This window comes from Rhinopithecus roxellana, chromosome 14 (genome assembly GCF_007565055.1).
Source record: "Rhinopithecus roxellana isolate Shanxi Qingling chromosome 14, ASM756505v1, whole genome shotgun sequence".
NCBI lineage: Eukaryota > Metazoa > Chordata > Mammalia > Primates > Cercopithecidae > Rhinopithecus > Rhinopithecus roxellana.
Window position 1 is genome coordinate 43,177,559 of NC_044562.1, and position 20,663 is coordinate 43,198,221.

At 32.4% G+C, this 20,663-nt stretch overlaps 1 protein-coding gene across 4 annotated transcripts in view; it reads right to left on the bottom strand.

Moving 5' to 3' along the window:
- Positions 1 to 20,663, bottom strand: part of GLS (glutaminase) — an 86,799-nt gene that overhangs the window by 21,468 nt on the left and 44,668 nt on the right. For 2 of the 4 annotated variants that reach the window (XM_010379756.2, XM_030915972.1), the window contains 5 exons: positions 20,495 to 20,561; positions 19,883 to 19,933; positions 17,020 to 17,196; positions 13,722 to 13,853; positions 12,661 to 12,753 (listed from right to left, as the gene is read on the bottom strand). In XM_010379756.2, coding sequence (XP_010378058.1) covers positions 12,661 to 12,753; positions 13,722 to 13,853; positions 17,020 to 17,196; positions 19,883 to 19,933; positions 20,495 to 20,561 — 520 coding nt within the window. Of the gene's footprint in view, positions 1 to 9,005; positions 11,631 to 12,660; positions 12,754 to 13,721; positions 13,854 to 17,019; positions 17,197 to 19,882; positions 19,934 to 20,494; positions 20,562 to 20,663 lie in introns of those variants that run through there. The other 2 variants (XM_010379757.2, XM_030915970.1) reach the window with 2 other exon arrangements.

The following is a 20,663-nucleotide window of genomic DNA, read 5'->3' on the forward strand; positions in this document are numbered from 1 at the left end:
AATGAATGGTCTAAAAAGATACCGATGAGGTCATAAGCATCCCTCTTTATATACCCAATTATAAAAGTAGCTAACAATATATCTGTGTGTGGTCTGAAAACAGCACTCCTAATCAATAAGTAGAAGAAAAACAGCAATGAGCAAGGACAAAGACAGCTACTCCTCTAAAGAACAAAACTGCAGACCTTAAGCATATTTGTATTGCACAGACGACTATCAAAGTTTCTCATTCACTATATTTCTGGTCTTCTCCCACTATTATACAAACAAGTATTTGTAAAAGTTCATGAACATTAGTGAATATTACATTAGTATGTTAGGATAGAGGACAAGGTGCCACATTTCTGGAATGATAAAGTGCGACATTTAAAAAACAAGTACATAAAACCCAAAAAAGTCAAAGAAGTTAAAAGTGAAGACAAGACAGGAAGAGAAGAAATTCATCACCACATATTAAAAAAAAAAAAAAAAAAAAAAAAAAAAATCCGGGCCATTGGAATCAAAATATTCTTACAAAGACACCATCTTCTGTAAATTAAAAATAAATAAACACAAACAAGGTCCCTGAGAACAGATGGGGTTCTCTTCCTGCTGTGAAACAAAGCAGTTTTAGCATTCATACAGGAAGAATTATGGTTTCAATTCAGAGTTTAAGGTCCTATTCCTTAGCATGCCTCAAATCCTACTATAACAAAGCCGGGTACATGGATGAGTTTTCTAGTTATTCCAACCTACAACACTAACACAATCTTTATTAATTGCTTTAATGTTAGAAAAGAAATCCCTCATTTTCACTGGTCTCCAGAGAGCCTTACTTAACTCCCTATATTCTTCAATGTCTATTTCACATTTCTATTGGTAAACATTCAACATGTGTGCTTTATGGAGCATACACACAGAAAAGATGTAATAACAGTATGTTTCTCTAATGCTGTAACTTTTCAAAGCACTTTCATAGCCATTTTATTATTCAAATTACATAGCAAGCTCCTCCAACATATAATACAGAAAACTGCTGGAGAAAGGGGTGTTTTTAAGACACTACAAAATAAAGCAATTGTTCTATCTAAAAAAAATTTAGAAAGGACATGTAAATATAAAGCCCTCATCTTACTAAATTATCTATGCTTTCATACAGTTCAATGCTCCAAACTCCTTAAAATACTCTTTCCTTGACTCCTGATATTACACTATGCTGGATTTTCTCTTCTCTGGCCACCTCTCCCTAGTGGAAGCCTCTCCTACTCTCTTAAAATGAGGGTTTCTTAGGGTTCTGTCTTTGATACACTTTTCTTATCACTTTATACTATCGCCTTAAGCAATCTCACACACCACCCCAACTTCAAATACTACTCTTCATACTGACCATTCAAAAAATTATAGCTCCAACTACACTACTCTCCTAAGTTTTAGGCCTAAATCTGACTGCTTAGTCAACATCACTACTTAGATATCTCACAAATCTCAAACATTAGCTAGCTTCTACACACTGATAGTTGTCTATCCGTTATCCACTACCCATCCCTTCCATACTAATAGAATCTCTATTTGTGAAAGGTAGTATTGTGTCCAATTAAGAACACTTTCCCAGATTCCCTTGCAGTTAGTCTGGTCAATGAGCATTAGGTGAGTTTCCAGTAAAGCTTCTTCCTTTAGATTTAGGTATCGCTCTTTTCTCTTTTTTTTTCTCCCACTTTGGCCATACAGGTGAGGTTAAAGATGAAACAGCCACCTTGCAACTCTAAGTTGATAGGCATGATTTCTAAGATCAACACACTAAGGCTTGTGTAACAGAAGTTTACCTTACTGATGGCACTAGTCCTGGTTGGTTCCCCTGATAGTCCCTGAGACTTTTTGTTATATTAGAAAAATAACCCCCAGATGTTTAAAGCACTGTCAATCAACCTGATATCCACAATCAAACAGATCCTTGTTACAATAGCCAAAATTAAACTAATTTCTTCTCATACTCCCAAGGTTTGCTTTTCCAGTATTCTCCATCTTAGTTAATGCAGCAGCTTTGGCCCTGTTGCTCATACTAAAAACCTGGTAGCCAACTTGCTATCTCACTCTTTTTCACCCACCGAAAACCATCACCAAGTGCTGCCAATCCTATTTCTTAAACACATCTCTTATTTACCTACTTCTCTCACCTCTAGCCCAAGCCACCAATACATCTCGAGTCCAAAACCTCAACTTTCTCTCTTTAATCCATTCTCCACAGAGCGGTATTTACAAACCAAATCATTCTCTCCCCTTTTTAAAAGCCTTCAAAGTTTCACACTGAACTCTGAATAAAGTCCAAAATTCTTAATATGGTATATAAGACCTTTTACAAATGTCTCCCAAACTGTGTCCTGAGGACAACCTACAGCAGAAGCACCTGGGGTGCACATTAAACATTTAGATTTTTGAATCAAACGGTAGGACTGGGCCCCAGGAAGCTAGCTGTATTTTAAAATTAAGACACTCTAACAATTCTGATGTACATCGAAATATGAGAAGGCCCACTCTACATAATATGGTCCCATCTCTAAGAGTCATCCACGGCCAATCTCCATCCACCTCACCTCACTCTTCTTTCAGTGCATTTGCCTTCTTTTCCTTTCTCAAATGTGCTAAACTCCTTCCTGTTCTGGGGACTTCAAGTCAGACTAGCCTATTAACGCTATTCCGTATTTCCTCTGACTCCTTCAAAACTTACATACTGTATTACCTTCCAGTGAAAACCAACTATATTTAATCACCCGGACAAAACAAGGTCTTCTTATTGTACCCTCTCCTAGCATTTTTTTACTTTTCTATCATTTATTATCATTATATTTAATGAAATATTTTTTAAAGAAATGAAACATTAAAGATACAGTTAACCACGCTCTCTGCATCCATTCCCTTCCCTCCCAGCAGTACGCTTTATCTAAAGATTGGTGTTCATGTTCTTATAGTTTTATTAGTAACTACATTGTATATTTGTGTCTCATAAAGTCTGCTATAGATGTACAAAAATAGCATATAGCATATAACATTTTGCACCTCACTTATTTTGTAACATTTAAAATGAATTAGATCTACATGCATCAGTATTAACAAATCATATTACCATTTCAGTTATTTTCAGTATTTATTCAGTATCTGTATCCCCGATTAATTGCAAACACAAGTTGGATCATACTTGTCTCATTAACCACTCACTGCAAATCCTAAACACCTCACAGTTTCTAGCACATATAAGGCAAGAAATAAACATTCGTTGACTAAGAATCTATCAGTGAATAATAAAGCACAGGAATAATGATAAGGTTGATTTATATAGATCTGAACTGCTCAAATTTAATTAGCTAAATATCTTGAACTAATTCTGTTTGTGTGCTGTTTGAACAAAAACTAGTGAAATGCTGAGGGGGATGGTAATCCTTTTAGCTCTTACTTGGTAAAAAAAAAAAAGACCTAAAGAAAATAATTTTAAAGGTTATACATTTTCATTTATATAGAGAGATCTAATCTTGGATATTAGTTGGGTACCAGAAATGAAGAGAAGAAAAAAACACGAGAGGAGAACAAAATTCCTGCTATATAGAAGGCATTTAAAAAAAAAAAAAAAAAAACAAAAAAAACAGAAGTTTGCTATGTAAAATAGGGATTGAAAATATTGAAATGGAAACCAGGAAGCCAGAAGAATCCTGGACTTCAGCCACTTTCTTACAGTCACACAAGTGGGAAAGCAACTTCATGAAAGAATGAGTTATCTGACTACAAATTTACACTTATTACAAAAGCAATTCTAGAAGAGAAGTAGAGCAATTTCAAGTGGGTAAGTTTACAATAAAACTGCTAACTTGCCAGAATAAGGGTGTTCAGATAGGTGGAAGTTTTTTTGGTTATCCTTTAACAGAATTGTTTCTTCATAGTCCAGTAAAAAGAGACATTAAGGCAGAAATATTTTATTGGTATGATTAAAGAGGATTAATAGTATTAGTCACCATGGAATGTTAACAAAATCATTTGTCCTGTAATTTCACCAGATGTCAATGAAGTTTCATTGTGCAGAAGATGTAACATTTATTCATCTCAATTCAAATATTCATCTCAAACAGTATTATTTAGTTCATTCTTTATTTACATTATAAATCTTGTGCATAGACCTGGATCAATGATGCATATACTTCAAGGATCTAAGTAAAATAATAAATAAAGAATAAGCTATATTATACTGAAGAAGAGAAGTTTGGACTTTTACATTTCATGTGTGGTTTTCTTTTTAACTTTTTAAAGAAAATTAAACTACAATGGCAAATGTCAGCATCAAAAGATTTGAAAGTGAACACATATAAAGATGTGGAATTAAAAACCCATTTCCTGAGTAACTTTGATATAATTTTTTTAATTACCTCATTTTGGCCCAAATTATGATATGAAAGAATAAAAAATGGAATACTTGAAATTTAAATAATATATTCTGAATTTTTCAACTAAAATCTTTAATTTGGAATGACTGTGAGGAAGAACAAAACAATAGAACTTGGGTGGAATTCAATTAACAATTTATACCATGGTTTTAGATATCATTAATCTCATTTAACAGAAGAAAGTCAAGCCTTAAGGATTAAGTTTTAAGCTGTCCTCTCAAAAGAATCTTTGTAAATTGCCCCTTTGTGATGATTTGTGAAAGGCACATATAAAATAACAAAAAGTTATAATTCTAATCTAGATCTAAAAAAAGTTCAGCAAGAAACTGATTATCATAATTGAAATTTCAATTTTACAATAAAATGGTTCAAATGTGAGTATATTTGCGTAACTGATACTAATATTTCATCATTTTTATTCTGGAATGCATAATATGAAAGCAAGCAGACTTTATATTGAATGAGTTTATACTGAAACTTGTGGGGAGAAGAGCTACTCAGGCAGTTTAAATTTTCAGAATTAAGAAACCAATACTATAATATTTGGAGAGCAACAATATTTAAGTTTTAACATTTTAAATAATAAGTCAACAAAGCCTTTCAAAAAGTAACATATTTCAATAACTCAATATACACCAGTCCTTCATAAATATTAGAACTCCAGAACTATGAAATGGAGATTGATACTGAAGACAATATGTACTATAGACAGAGTAAATAAGCAAACAAATTAGGAACCTTGGGGGCCACTCACAGATCCAAATGTCTAAAATAAACAAGGGAAATAGCTAGACATTTTGCATGTTTTTGAAGAGCTAACATGCAAAGAAAAAAAATTTTCTTAAGAAACCATTTGTTTAGAACTTGAATAGTCTTTTATTTATTTAAAATCTTTTTACTTATATATTTAATCTAACCTCAAAGGAATTTATTTTAAAAAGCCAGTGGTGTAACATTTATTTTTAGTTACATTTCTGCTACATTTTCTTTCTTTCAAAGGTTGCAGGGTAATGTTTTATTTTTAGAACTACTATACAACTTTAACATTTACTTTTAACTTTACTAATTTTTAACAACTGGGACATAAGACTGCTTACTAGAAAAATACAATTAGTTTTAATAAATGCTGATGGTACCATCTGCCAAATAACTTATAGTCACATTAACTACCGCCAATTATGATTCTCTTATTAAAACTAAACCACAAACAAACTCCATCCTAACAAAACACACAACAGACCAACTCCCTCAAAAGAGAAAAAAATCTAAATATGCTAATAGAAAAAGCAAAGTGCTAGGAAACCCGGAAAAGGGCGCCTGAGTGGGGTGGGAGTTTGTACCAGATAACATTTAAGATTACTTTCAAATCCAAATCTGTGATTCTAAAAAATATGTAAGATTATGGTAAATAAAAGTACATCAAAATTCTAGAAAGGTTGGACTATTTTTTAAAAATAAAAGAAAACCTTCAGCTGTTTACAGAATATAAATTTAATTATAGCTCAAGATTCCAAATATAATTGCTGGGCAGAGGAGATCTTCATTATATAAACAAAAATCACCAGAAATACAATATGAAAACAGAAATTCAAAAACTATTTTGGGTAAGAATTTTTTCTTTCAAAAGGTAAGCCTTCCAAATAGATAATTTTAATTATCTGTGGTTTTAAGGACTGAAAGCATTTCAGCAAGGTAAATAGCTAATGAAAAAATATCATTATTTTTAATCATACTACATATAGAAAAATCATATCCTCAGATATTGAAATATGGCTTAAAAATAAATAAATTGTTCTTTGCCATTGAGATGTGGTATACAATTTTTCTTAAAAAAATTCTATAATTAGTAAATGAGATTTAGAGTTAAAAGTATAGTAGGAATGTTCCAAGATTAACCGACAGAAGCAGTTGGCACCAGCTCACCCATTTCTAATACTTCCTTTTGAGGACAAGATCATACTTTTTTTTTTTTTAAAGCAATACATACTGGTTTTCAATAGTAAGTATTCTGTAATTTATTGTTGAATGAAATTTTAAAAACCACAGATTCTGCCAAAAAAGCAATGCAATCCAAGTGCTAATTAGTATCCTATTCATTTTGGTGAAGGGTTAATGGTTCAGGAAGCCAATATGAAAGCTTTTTATGAAAACAGGTTTTCTATACATGGCATATTTTAAAAATCTCTATTAGCTACAACTTACAAAAATTACTAAAGTAGATCTACAATCTACAAAATAGAAACAGTAAACAAAGTCAACTTAAATTCTCTTCCTCTCCTATGTTCACAAAATAGAAACAGAAAACATTTTAAGACCATAGTAACAGAATCACTTCGTTAAATAAGCATTTATAATCAGTCTACTTAACAGACTATTTTAAAAATAAGTACCTTTTCTATTACTATTTAAAAAGTTAAGAATTCTAAGAAACATCATGTCTTGCCCGCTCTGTTTCATGCTGGATAAATATTGCCTCAGATCCTCTTAGAGTAGTTTTCTAAATTTCTCCAAGTCATGTGCATTTTATGGTATTCAGATTAATAAACTACTGGCTGGAGGTTGGGGTATAAAATAAAAGAACTTCCCCCAACCCAATTAAATTCCTTCCATTTCTAAGCAATGTAAGAAACAAAGGTTTTTAACTTTGTTACAATTTGAAATAAAAGAAAAATAGTTGAACCTGGATATACTTGAGTTTATGTTTATGTATAATTGTACCCTTGAACTACATGATAGAGAAAAGACCGAGTAAGGTAAAGTCCATTCTCAATAAATCTAAGTGAAAATCTGAGCGTAAGGCCATGATGCATGGTAACAAATTTCCATTTATGCTACATCTCCAATATCTGGTTTTGGTTTTATTACACAATGCAAATATAACATTTAATCCAAAATGGTAGAGAAAGAATTGAGAAGAAATCACACATTAAGTATACTGATCATATACCTTTAAAAAATGCTTTCTAGCATTTTCAAGGCCATCTAGGAGAAAAACCAAAATTTTTACAAATGAATAGTAAAACAGATTCTTAAAACTAAAAATTGTACCACAGTGAACTAAATAAAACTATTCCATAAACTGCTCAACATGAGAAGTGCACTACTTCTTTTAAGTCAAAAACAATTTTAAAAATACAATCCTTCCTTATAATAAATTTTGGAAAGTGCTTTAAAGTCAGATTCCACATGAAATCTAATATTCTTGGTTTCACTTTTCCAGAGTTCCCCCAATATTGTTACTATTCTCTTACCCTGGCAGTACTGGTAGTGAATGGGAGTGGTAACAGAAACCACAAATCTTTAGTCAAATTGAAGAAGTCAAATGGTAAAGTATGTTATACTTCACCAATTCTAGGGCAGCAAAAATTTTAGGGGTTCTTTTGTGCCAAAGCTTGGAACAGGAATAGATCAATGAATAATTTATACATAATATACAATGTGAAAAGAACTGCTTGTCATTTTCAGAATATGAATGGGTAGATTAAGGTATATAGATAAGGAAATGATATATATGTATGCACAAACATACATATGCACAAACATATGCAACCCATACATTATATATAAATTATCAGGATATAGGCTGACATAACAGTGTATTTCAGCAGTTCTTTCCACATAAACATATGCCTATTAAATATACACTGTCAGATCAAGATCACCGGGCATTTTAAGTCTCCTCTCTCTTTGCTTCAAATGAATTTTTTTAAAAAGTCTTCAAAAGCAAGTAATCATAAACTGTTACATATATTGAATATATTATTATACTGGAACTCCTTATTAACTAATTCTAAAAGAACTTCCTTTAAAAATCTCACAGATTAATACAAATTCATGTAAACAACAATATTTTCCCTTTCAAATGGTTTTAAAACTTCTACAATATATTCAGGAAATCTCCAGAATATGAATGGCAGATTTAATTAAACATAAAAATATAAAGTACTACATTTGACCTACAGTACATGGAGCCTCTATAATTTCTACTATAATTTGGATCATGCTGTACAAATATACAAAATTCCTTCTGAAAATGTAATCCCCTCAGAAACCAGTTAAGGTGAATTTCTATATCATTGTCATTCTGTTTAATATAAATTCTACCAAGATTAACATTTTTATTCTAAAGCAATATAATGATACTCTTCATTTGGTTTAGCAATGTTTTTCCTATTATTTAGGCAACAACAGATAAAATGAGAGTTACATAGTGAATAATAACAATATTCCTCCTTGGAAAGCAGAAATAACCTACAAATAGGGTTGCATTTTTTTTTAAGTTACCAAATGGAAAAACAACCAAAAAAATTGAGAGAAAAGTTTTTATTCAAATACTTCGAGTACAACCAATAGGAAAAGTCCTCCTCCCAAAAAAACCACTGATGCTATATTGCATTTTAAAAAATCAAATAAAGCCCTTTTGAGTACTTCTAGTTTACTTTGAGGCAGCTTCAGAATAGCAAACACTTTAACAGTATCTTCATAAAGAATTATTTTTTCTAAGTTAAAATCCCAACTGTATTTGTACCTAAAATGTTGAAGTTGCTTTGATTAAAAAAAAAAAAAAACAAAAAACAAACAAAAAAAAAAACAATAAAATCAGCTTAAAATAAATTTATTGTACAATATAAAATGTAGGCATACTGGAAAATAAAGGTACATTATTAAATATACAAAGCAAACAAAAGAAAGCTAAACAACACAAATGTTTTCATCCAAACACTAAGATAAAATGCACAACATTTATGCTAAAAACAAAGTACTTCAAGAACAATATGCATTTCAAATGAAATGTTAATGATGCCAAAAAATAAAAAGAAAGAAAAAAGAAAATCAAATATGCTACATTGTAAATGCTTGAATATCAAGAATCAATAATGGCATAAAACAAACCCAATAATAATGGGTACTTTCAAGAACTCTGTTTAAAAAGGTGTTAAGAATACTGAAAGAATCAAAATATGTCCTTAAAACTGGCAAAGTTTTTTCTTTTTTAAGTTTGAGAGCCTATTCACAGTATCTTATCTCTTCTTCCATTTACACTTTTCTATAAAAATTTCTGGATGCTCATTCTTAACATTTTCTAAACACAGTAGCTTAGATAACAGTACTTCATGTTTAAGTATGCATTTAAGCATTACCAACACCAAAATAGTAAGTGCCACAAATTAACAACCTAATTTTGAAATCTATACGGCTATGTATGCAATATGAAAACTAAATCTTCATTTTATAAAGTGAAACCAATTTCTGAATGAAATGGTAAAATGTAACAATTTAGATCATAGGGGAAACCACAATGCCTTTTTTACAACTAAGGCATTTGGTTGCCCAAACTACAAATGGCCCTGGTGCAACTAACACAAATATGCAGTAAGACCTTGAGAAGCATCCAGTTAGGATATGCATCTGAACATTCAAAGAACATTCAAGTAAGCATAAAATCCTGGGGAAAATCCTCTACAACTTAAAATATAATTATTTAAATTTATAAATTTAATACTTAAGTTAGCCCAAAAGGCTTTTGGCCAGCACCTCTGGGAGGGAATTTCTTTTCTTAATATCACAGTTCCCAAACTCAAGACATTAAGATCAAGATTTTCTATCTTTATTTGCACTAGTATCTAAAATACTCAGTGACATCTTTTTTGTTACACTATGTTTACTTTTACAGACTTTCCATTACCACATACACCATCATGCTAAGAAGTCACCAAGTTTTTCTTCTAATCCCCCACTAAAATAAACAGATTTCAACAAACTTGAAACTGTAGGGGAACTACGGGGAAAACCAGAGGGGTATATAGAAGAAGGAAGAAGTGTGAATAGGTCCTATAGAATTTTACAATCACTTTGCCAAGACAACTTTAAATACTATGAATAATTACTTGAAATCAGGTTGTGTAGAATCTATAGTTCTCTTAAAAACAAGTTTTGATTCTCAATATTGCATTTTTATTACCAAACAAAAGGATTTAGATCTAACATATTTTAGTAGCATACTTACTACCTGCAGACTAAATTCATTTCTCAAGTACTCTAAAAGAGTTCAAATAGAACAAACTTTATGAGATGCTATAACTTATAACAAAAGAAATATTAGCATTTATAAAATTATTAGGATAATAAAATTTTAAAAGCTAAAAACCAAAATTTGCCATTCATATTTAAATATAACATAGAAAAAGTTATGTGGATAATATGAAAATAAAATTGTTTAGGTGAACAATTCACTTGAAGACACTCACTGTTTCTCCTTCTGAGTAACTAACCATTATAGCTTTTTATCAATGAAATGTTATTATCTCACATCTGAAATTCTTTGGCTGGAATGTTTTAGTAACATAAGACACTCCTGTATATAACAATTCTGACAGAACAGAGGAGTTGCAAAATAAAAAAGGTATATTTTAAAACATTTGATAAAATTTTAAATAAATTTTTAAAAATGTAAAGCCAATCTATCACTAAAAATGGCATAAATGTAAACGCAAGCTAATTTTATCCACTGCTATTTTAAATAAAATAATTTGGGGTTCATTATTTTGCCTTTTTAGTTTTGTATTTAGCATAGAAGTACTTTCTGTTGCCACTACAGACATCAAGTTAGTTTTAAAAATGGAAAGGAAAAAACAAAATGCAGCAAAAGTTATGAGTTTAATTTGTGAATTTTAGAACTAAGAATTACAATTTTCTGTTACTATTGTCAAATGGGATTATCTGACCACATAGTTAACATTTTAATTACATCAAGAAAAATTTAAATTTTTCCTTTTTGTATTTTTAAAAATAAAGCAAATTTATGTACTTGTGAATATTTTTTAAAGTCCAACAAATGCACTTCTTAATCTACTGTCTTTATACAAAGATTAAAAGGAAAAAAAAAAGCTTTATGGCTCCAGCACCCAAGATTGAGAACAAAAAATACCTCAAATAAATATTTATAACTTGCAAAAAAAAAGCTAAAGGTGTTTGAAAGCTTAAATGAAGAAACATTCTGAAACTAGAACCCATTTCTTTAGCTTTTCTCTCCCAGACTTTCCATTCTATATACTACAGTTGTAGAGATGTCCTCATTTGACTCAGGTGACACTTTTTTCCATACTGTCTCTTTTAAAGCAAGTTCTTGTTGGAGACTTTCATAGTCCAATGGTCCAAAGGAATGCTAGTTGTTCAAGCAACATACATAATTTATTAGTGCACTTGAGTGAAGAAAGGTCCAAGCTATAAAATGGTATTTTTCAATGAACATTATTAAAATGTTAACATTTTAAACCACCACCTCTGACATTTTGCTTCATGTTACTCAGGTCGACTCCCACGGAAGTTTCTATTCTGTTGGTTTTGCATAATTCTTACATAGTAACAGAAATTAATTTGATAAAAACTAACAAAAATGTAGTTTTTAGCACTACAGAAAATGTACTTACTATATATTAAAAATATTTTCTACTTACAAGTTCTTCATATTATATTGAGGTCTAATTAGGTAATTTTACTACAAACATTTTCAATATGGTACGCAAAGAAACTGAATCAAAACTCTCAACACAAGCCCCTTGGTGCAGTGAAAAACTATATAAAATATAGACCAAAAAAGTTAAGTCCTGACTCTTAATACTACTTCTAAAAAAGGAATATATGTGTACAATAGTATGAAGCCAAATACATTGATAAAAAAAAAAAAATAGGACCGTAAGATTATTAGGAATACTGCATTAAACACGGTGGAAAAAAATATTTCATCTACAGTGACCTAACAAAACTTTTGAGGCTTCATATGGTCTCTCGCTAATATGATAATCCTTTTCCATTTACATATCCATCTACACAGTATGCAAGGAATTAAAACAAACTTCAATTTAGGACTGACAAATATTAAAACAATGCTTTATAGCATGTAGCACGTTTCAATGTCTTTTTTTTCTTTTTTAAACAGAATCAATTCTAAAAATCTTGCTTAAAATAGTGGAAAATGGAAGGGGAAAACCCTGACACTAGGCTAACCAGTTTCAATTTAAGTAACAAAACAGTAATATTTAAATATCTATATCTATTAACTATCTATTAAGCAATATTTAAATATCTTATACTGGTGATCCCGGATTAAAATGTCAACAATTTGTTTACACTCATTTATGAATAGCAAAGACCCGAGGCCACTAACAAACTAAGATTTTATTTATACAGGCAAATATCACTTTTTCTCTTCTTATAAATTTTATATAATTATCTAAATAAGAATTTTGCTTACCCTTTGATCACCACCTTCTCTTCGAGGATCAAGTTTTTTTGCAAAGTGTCTCAAATTATCATAGTTATGGAAATTACACAGAGAAACAAGATCCTGTAAACAGTTATACAGAACAGGTATAAGAAATTGGCTATTCATTGGTTATGTATATCCATATTTTAACAAACTCTGCTTATATAGTCCAGCTTAGAAATCATTACTACATGCTAATAAAGTAGTATAATGCATCAATAAGAGAACTAAAATCAGAGTAAGATATGGATACAAGTTTTAAGGGCACTGCCTATTAACATGAACCTAGGTCTCAGCCAATCAAATCATCTTTCACCTTCTACAAAATAGGGTTTATAACCGGCCCCATGAAAGAATCCTTCTATCAAATAAGTGTAAAGCAACACTAAAATATAAGTAAGTACTCTGGTTACAATCTACTATACTTTATATGCAATCCAATGTCATACTCTAGTTTTTGTAAAATATAAAAGACTGGAAAATAAAACAAGTTTGAGTATGGCACTCAATATGAACTCTGGAAAGTAATAAATGTAAATAAAACTAGAAGCTCAAACATTAGCAGGAAGTAGGTAACAACAAAATACAGAACTATCAAGAGCAGTTAACACTTTAAAAACTGTTTAATCTTTTTTTAATTTTCAGTGCTTATTTCCTCAAAAAAATGTTTAAAGGTAGTCAATGGATAAAGATATTTAAAAATGCAGATTAAAGATAAACCAAAATAATTCTTAAGATATACTGGCTTTTAAATTACTTCTCCAAGTTTAATATCTTTTGCTGAGCTTTTGAAAATTGATACTAATTCTAACCATGAAAATTAAAATATTAGCATCTAACAAATATAATCTGTGGGAATAATTAAATGGGAGCTGTCTGACAGAGGCAACTTGAAGCTCCTCTGGGAGTATTTCCACAGCTATCTATTAACTGGCACACTATAGGTGGAAGGCCAAGAGTTAATGAACTATGGAAAATAGGTTACAAAAAAGAATCATTGGATGGCTCAACTTGTATCATCATTATTCTCATTAAGAAAATATGCTTACGTGACAAAAGTGAATTCCCTTAACACTGTTGCCCATCTTATCCAGAGGAGGAGACCAGCACATCATACCCATAACATTGGGGACAACTAAAAGAATGCCTCCAGCAACTCCAGATTTTGCAGGAAGACCAACCTAAAAATAATTCAGTAAAAGAGTATTCAGGTAAAAATTTTAAAATAAGAAATGTTATGTTCAACAATAGGGAAATTGGGGCTGGGCACCGTGGCTCACTCCTGTAATCTCAGCACTTTGGGAGGCCAAGGCAAGCAGATCACTTGAGCCCAGGAGTTGGAGGCTAGACTGGGTAACACAGGGAGATCTCATCTCTACAAAAAATAGCAAGACACAGAGGTGCACACCAGTAGTCACAGCTACTCTGGAGGATGAGGTGAGAGGATCACATGGCCTCAGGAGGTCAAGGCTACAATGAGCCATGATCACACCACCGCACTCCAGCCTGGGTGACAGAGCAAGATCCAGTTTCAAAAAAAAAACAAATTGGGAAATCGGTTTAAAAATTAAAAATTATCTCCTGACCTCGTGATCCTCCCGCCTCAGCCTCCCAAAATGTGCACCTGTAGTCCCAGCTACTCGGGAGGCTGAGGCAGGAGAATGGTGTGAACCTGGGAGGCAGAGCCTGCAGTGAGCTGAGATGGCACCACTGCACTCCAGCCTGGGCAAGAGAGTGAGACTCCCTCTCAAAAAATAAAAATAAAAATAAAATATTATACATATACACACATACTATAGAATTTCAACATTAAAAATATTGTAGATAAATTTTTATCAACATGTTTATAAAAGTTATAAAACTGGGTGCAGTGGCTCATGCCTGTAATCCCAGCACTTTGGGAGGCTCAGGTGGGCAGATCACCTAAGGTCAGGGGTTCGAGACCACCCTGGCCAACATAGCAAAACCCCTTCTCCACAAAAAATACAAAAATTAGCCGTGTGTGGTGGCAGGCACCTGTAATCCCAGCTACTCGGGAGGCTGAGGCAGGAGAATCACTTGAACCTGGGAGGCAGAGGTTGCAGTGAGCCAAGATCGCACCACTGCACTCCAGCCTGGGTGACGGAGCAAGACTCCATCTCAAAAAAAAAAAAAGTTACAAAACAGTTTGGGATAGATATGAATATAGAAAAATTGTTTAAAGATACACTCTAAGGAATTATAGCAGTTACATCTAAATTGTGAGGCTATGGATGCTTTCATTCTTTCTGACTATATTTTCTAATTGTTCTAAAATAAATGTATTGTTTTTAAATATAACAAATTATTTTCTAAATATTTTACAATTAGAAAACAATAAAAAGTTATATATTCTTAAAAGATTTTCTAAAATGGTAATTTAAATTACTCCTCAAAAAATTTAAGTTATATTAGCAAAACTTGACAAATGATAAAAAAAAAAAATTAATGTCATTAGGGCAGTGTTCATTAACTACTTACTAACATTCAGTTAGTAAATACCTCTGGATAGAAGTATACTAATAAGGCCGGGCGCAGTGGCTTGTGCCTGTAATCCTAGCACTTTGGGAGGCCGAGGCAGGCAGATCATGAGATCAAGAGATAGATACCGTCTCAGCCAATATGGTGAAACCCTGTCTCTAGTAAAAAATACAAAAAATAGCTGGGTGTGGTGATGGGCGCCTGTAATCCCAACTACTCGGGAGGCTGAGACAGAAGAATTGCTTGAACCCAGAACACGGAGGTTGCAGTGAGCCGAGATCACGCCACTGCACTCCAGCCTGGGTGACAGAGTGAGACTCCGTCTCAAAATAAGTAAATAAATAAATAAACAAATAAACAAAAATAAAAGAAGTATACCAATAAAGTACTTTTACACAAAACTAAACAAAACAAGCAGACAGAAAAAAAAAAAAAACACCTGAATTGGATCTACAAATTTATAGGAAATACAAGGGACAATGGAACAGAGGTAATCAGCAACGTACAGACAGTAGAAAAGTGTATAGACTAAATGACCCAGTTTTTCCGACCAAACAAGAAAAAAAGAGACTGGTCAAAAGAAGACCAATAGATTAAAAAAAAAAAAAAAGGGACACACAACCCAATCACAATGTATGCGCCTCATTTGTATCCCAAGTCAAACAAACTATAAAATAATATAACTAGGCCGGTGCAGTGACTCACGCCTGTAATCCCAACAATTTGGGAGGCTGAAGCAGGTGGATTACTTGAGGTCAGGAGTTCGAGAACAGACTGGCCAACATGGCAAAACCCCATCTCTACTAAAAATACAAAAATTAGCCGGGTGTGGTGGCAGGCGCCTGTAATCCCAGCTACTCAGGAGGTTGAGGCAGGAGAATCACTGGAACTCAGGAGGCAGAGGCTGCAGTGAGCTGAGATCATGCCACTGCACTCCGGCCTGGGCAACAAAGTCAGACTCTGTCTCCAAAAAAAAAAAAAAAGAAAAGAAATAATAATTTACAAGATAATCCAGGAAATCTGAACACTGACTAAATATTTTGATGATATTCAATTTAATATTGATATTAATAATGATATTAAAGTTTTGACATGTAATATTTAATTATTATATGTAAAAATTATATTATTGTTATGTTTCGTTAAGGGTCCTTATTTAGAATTATATGCTGAAATATGACAAGGATGGGGAAACAGATGCACATACAGATGAAACAAGATTGGTCATGTATTCATAATTATTGAAGCTGAGTGATGGATAACATTAAATGCATCTCTCTCTCTCTCTCTCGTTTTACATGTTTGAAAATTTCCAAAACAAAAAAAGCTTTTAGAATGGCATTATGACTTGACATGAGCAGAATTAAACAAGAAAAGTCAATACACTTTAGAAGTGGCAAATGCACAACAGAGCTTAAAGCAGTACATTTTTGTTAAGTTTTAACTTTAATATACTTTTAGTCATTAAAACATCTATGGCTGTAACCAAAGATGTGAAACGTCACGTCTTTGCAAACTTTCTGAACTTAAAGAATTCTTAAGATACATAATCATCATAATGCTAAACATTAACAACTAAAAGTAAAGAAAGACTGTACTAACCTTATACACTGGATTGCCTTAAAAGCAGAAGGAATGAGGTTCTACAAATCAAACTTCCAAGTTCTTAAGAATCTCTGGTAGACCTTAGCTCTATTCCTTACTAATCTTGTAACAAATTAACGTTAAAAACAAGCCTCTCAAAAATTAATATACAGCTTTAGAAGCAAAGTTCAAACTGCATTTTTTCAAAGAACCAGTTCAGACTAGTTTCTTGCCAGAGAAAATTAAGATAAAACAATTACTTACATGGAAAGCAAACTGCCCTGAGAAGTCATACATGCCACAGGAATGCATCAAACTCAAAGTATTTCGAACTGCTTCAGGGCTCAGTACTCTTTCACCAGTAATTGGGCAGAAACCACCATTAGCCAGTGTCGCAGCCATCACACTGGCTGATTCACAAGTCACTTCAATGGAGCACAGCTAACATAAAGAAAAAGCAGAATTCTCATATTACTTTTAATATTACTGTTCACTTCTAAGATAATCTATTTTATTTGGTATTTCATACAGATCTGAAATATTGCTTCCAAAGAGATTACTTTAATATAAACTTGAGGACATTCTAAAGATTTTAATTGACCAAAGTCCTACCCCCTTTTAAGGTTTACCCTGATTTGGCCAAAGATACTCAGTCTTTTAATGGCAGAACTAGACTAGGAAGTGCCAGCCTCTAAACACTAAGATTTGTTATTATCCCATGTGATATTCAAATCTGCTTAAATATTAATACTTTCTGTGGAATACACAAGCATAATTACTTTTAACTCAACAACAAAAAAAATGAGCCATGAAATATTTTTAAGATAAAGCACCATACATGAGGATTATGACAGTGTCTACATAAGAAATCATCATTTAAAAAAAAATGCTAAAGTGCCTGACATTTCACCCATAACAAAGCTCAGTATCCCCATTTATATGGTAACAGGCAAAGGACAAAGGGGAAGAAAAAAAATAAAGCAGCTCTGTCTCAGATGCTCTGTAAGCCTAAACCAGAATGTTATCCTTTAGACCACTTATTAATATTTATTTGATATTTACTATGGGTGCTAAATATACCCTCTAGGATGAAATCTTTGCATTTAAATACAATCAAAATAATGAAAATAGTTCACCATACCAAACCCAAAGTTACCCATAAAATGAAAATAAATGTTTCCACGTTTTATTTTTAGCTAATAGTAAGCAAAATTGGAATGAGATGGGGTCAAAAAAGAAAGTAGACAGGAGAAGAATGGGTTCTCAACTTGTAAATTTGCCTCAGCCATACTCCAAGATCTACAAGAGGCACAAAGAGGTTTGGAAATAGCAAGGAGGAAAACTAAGTATAGTGAATTAGAACACTGTGTGTTTAACTTTGACTAGATTGCCTATTTGTATCAAAAATCTCTTCCCTATTTCTCAAAAACGACAGAATTGACTTACAATACTGCCCGAGAGCAAAGACGTGTGATAAGGTCGACTTAATCATGCAAGGCTTTCTGAATTCCAATGATCATTTCCTAATGTATACTTAACATTAATTGGAATTTTGTTTGTCATAAGGCAGTACATTATTAATTTGCCCAATGCTAACTTGGGTACTCTCCTGCAAATCTCAATGGTCGTTCAATTTGATGCAGCCCTTCTCCAAAAAAGTCAGTATCACTTCTATGGCCGTTTCTTGATTTTTGCCATGAAGTACAGAAATGTCACATTATAGTAGATTCTATAACAGCCAAATTTAAATATGTATTCCAAAGGAAAAGAAGCTTATGGAAAAAATTCATACAGACCAGGAAAAAATAAAGGCTAGTTTCAAAGGAATTTCACATATCATCTCATGTTATCTTCTACATAATATGGCAAGAGAGGTCAGGCATATGCTACAGATAAGGAAACTAGGGATCCAGTAACTAAAATTAAGTCACATGGCTAATAAGTCACTGGGCTAGACCTTAAATTTTATATTGATGGTCTGGATTCCCAGTTTACGCTTTTCACATTGGGCAGATGAAAAGCTGCAACCTGGACATCTATCAAAATCTAACTCATTATCAACCTCACTTACATATTCTCTAAGATTACTGAAAGGTTAAAATTAAGGAACCTTTAAAAGTAAAGACAGGCAAATGTAAAGTGAACTAGAAATTAACAATAATGTAGCCTCCTATGTGGCTTCACATTACAGTCCCATCAGTGGCACCAACTGTGTTTAATCTGCAAGAATAAATTGAACTGAAAATGTGGGTGAGAGATATTCTAAATTGAGTTCTATACCACAGCCCACTGTGTATAACATGGTCCCTCTTGCCCAGTCCCACCCCCTCAATATTGAGAGCTACTCTAACTTAGAAGAAAGCCCGACATACGACCTGCAGAAATGAACTAGCACCAGTTAAGACAGGATAGAGTAGTAACAAAGAAATTACAAGATACCAAGTCAGCTGAGACACCGACGCTTTTTAAAGCTTAATAAGAGCCCTCTGATTATTTAAAAAAAAAAAAAAAAAAGACTTTTCCCAAACAAAATGTAAAAGCTACAAAAAATTTAGAGTTCAGTTTATAATTAGGAGTGTCAATTTCTGGGAGTGTACATTATTTTTGACAATTCTTCAATATGTTTACAGGAAAAATTGTCCCTATTACATTTTGAGGCATGATATTTTAGGCAACATGGACATAAGACTGCCTTTTATGAAGACATTTTTTAAAGTCAATGAAAAATGTATTTTCTCATGGCCTAGAACCAAGATTTCTGAGACACCTATATTTTGCATAATGTGACACATCCATTTACTTATTTTGAGACGGAGTCTCACTCTGTCACCAGGCTGGAATGCAGTGGCGCAATCTCAGCTCACTGCAACCTCAGCCTTCCAGGTTCAAGCAATTCTCCTGCCTCAGCCTCCCGAGTAGCTGGGACTACAGGCACACACCACCACACCCAACTAATTTTTGTATTTTTAGTAGAGATGGGGTTTCACCATGTTGGCCAGGATGGTCTCGATCTCTTGACCTCATGATCCGTCCACCTTGGCCTCCCAAAGTGCTGGGATTACAGGCGTGAGCCACTGTGCCCAGCCAACACATCCATTTATATATACAATTTATATAATTAAATTACCTGGAAGTAGAAGTCTAATATACCAACCATGTCTGTGCCTTCTGGAAAACACTGAAAAAATAGAAAGGCAATTAAAAATTCAGGCACACAGGAATGCACATAAGTAGAGAAATACACGAAAAATTTCAAATGTACACAAGTGTTTCATTTCAATTAATAAAATAGCATGTAACTTCTAAAAGAGTATAAACATGAAACAAAAAAGCAAAATTTTATCACATCATTTAAGTTTTTAGATAATAGTTTAACTGACAATGATAAAATGATTCTCGATGTATAAATGAAGTTACTAGACCAGCCACTTAAAAAAATCAAGAGTAGTTAACACTAATCAGGTATTATTATGCTTTTGAAAAATTAGACTAAACCTCAAACAAAATTTGTATTAATAAATAAAATTAGTCAAATATTTAAATACTGCCAGATACAAATCAATGTAATAATAACATTAACAATTTGATAATACTGACTCAAGAGCACTCTGCAAAAACTTCTGCACCTTAAATAGTAATAGGTAGTTGCTTAAAGGCTATTGTTGAATTCTTAGCATACATCTTCAGGTATTTTATTAAATGAAAGAATAATTTGAAAGGGAAACAAAAATTTAAAAACCTTCTTTTCTTTTAAGTAATATCCTATTGCAAAATTTCGATCTCCACTTTCTCTTTCAGACTGAAACCTGGAAGAAGAAAAAAACAAGAAAATTTGCTCTATGTACTTTCTTTAAAAGTGTGATTGTTCATAATTTCATTTGTATAGCAATGTACAGCATGAAGAATAC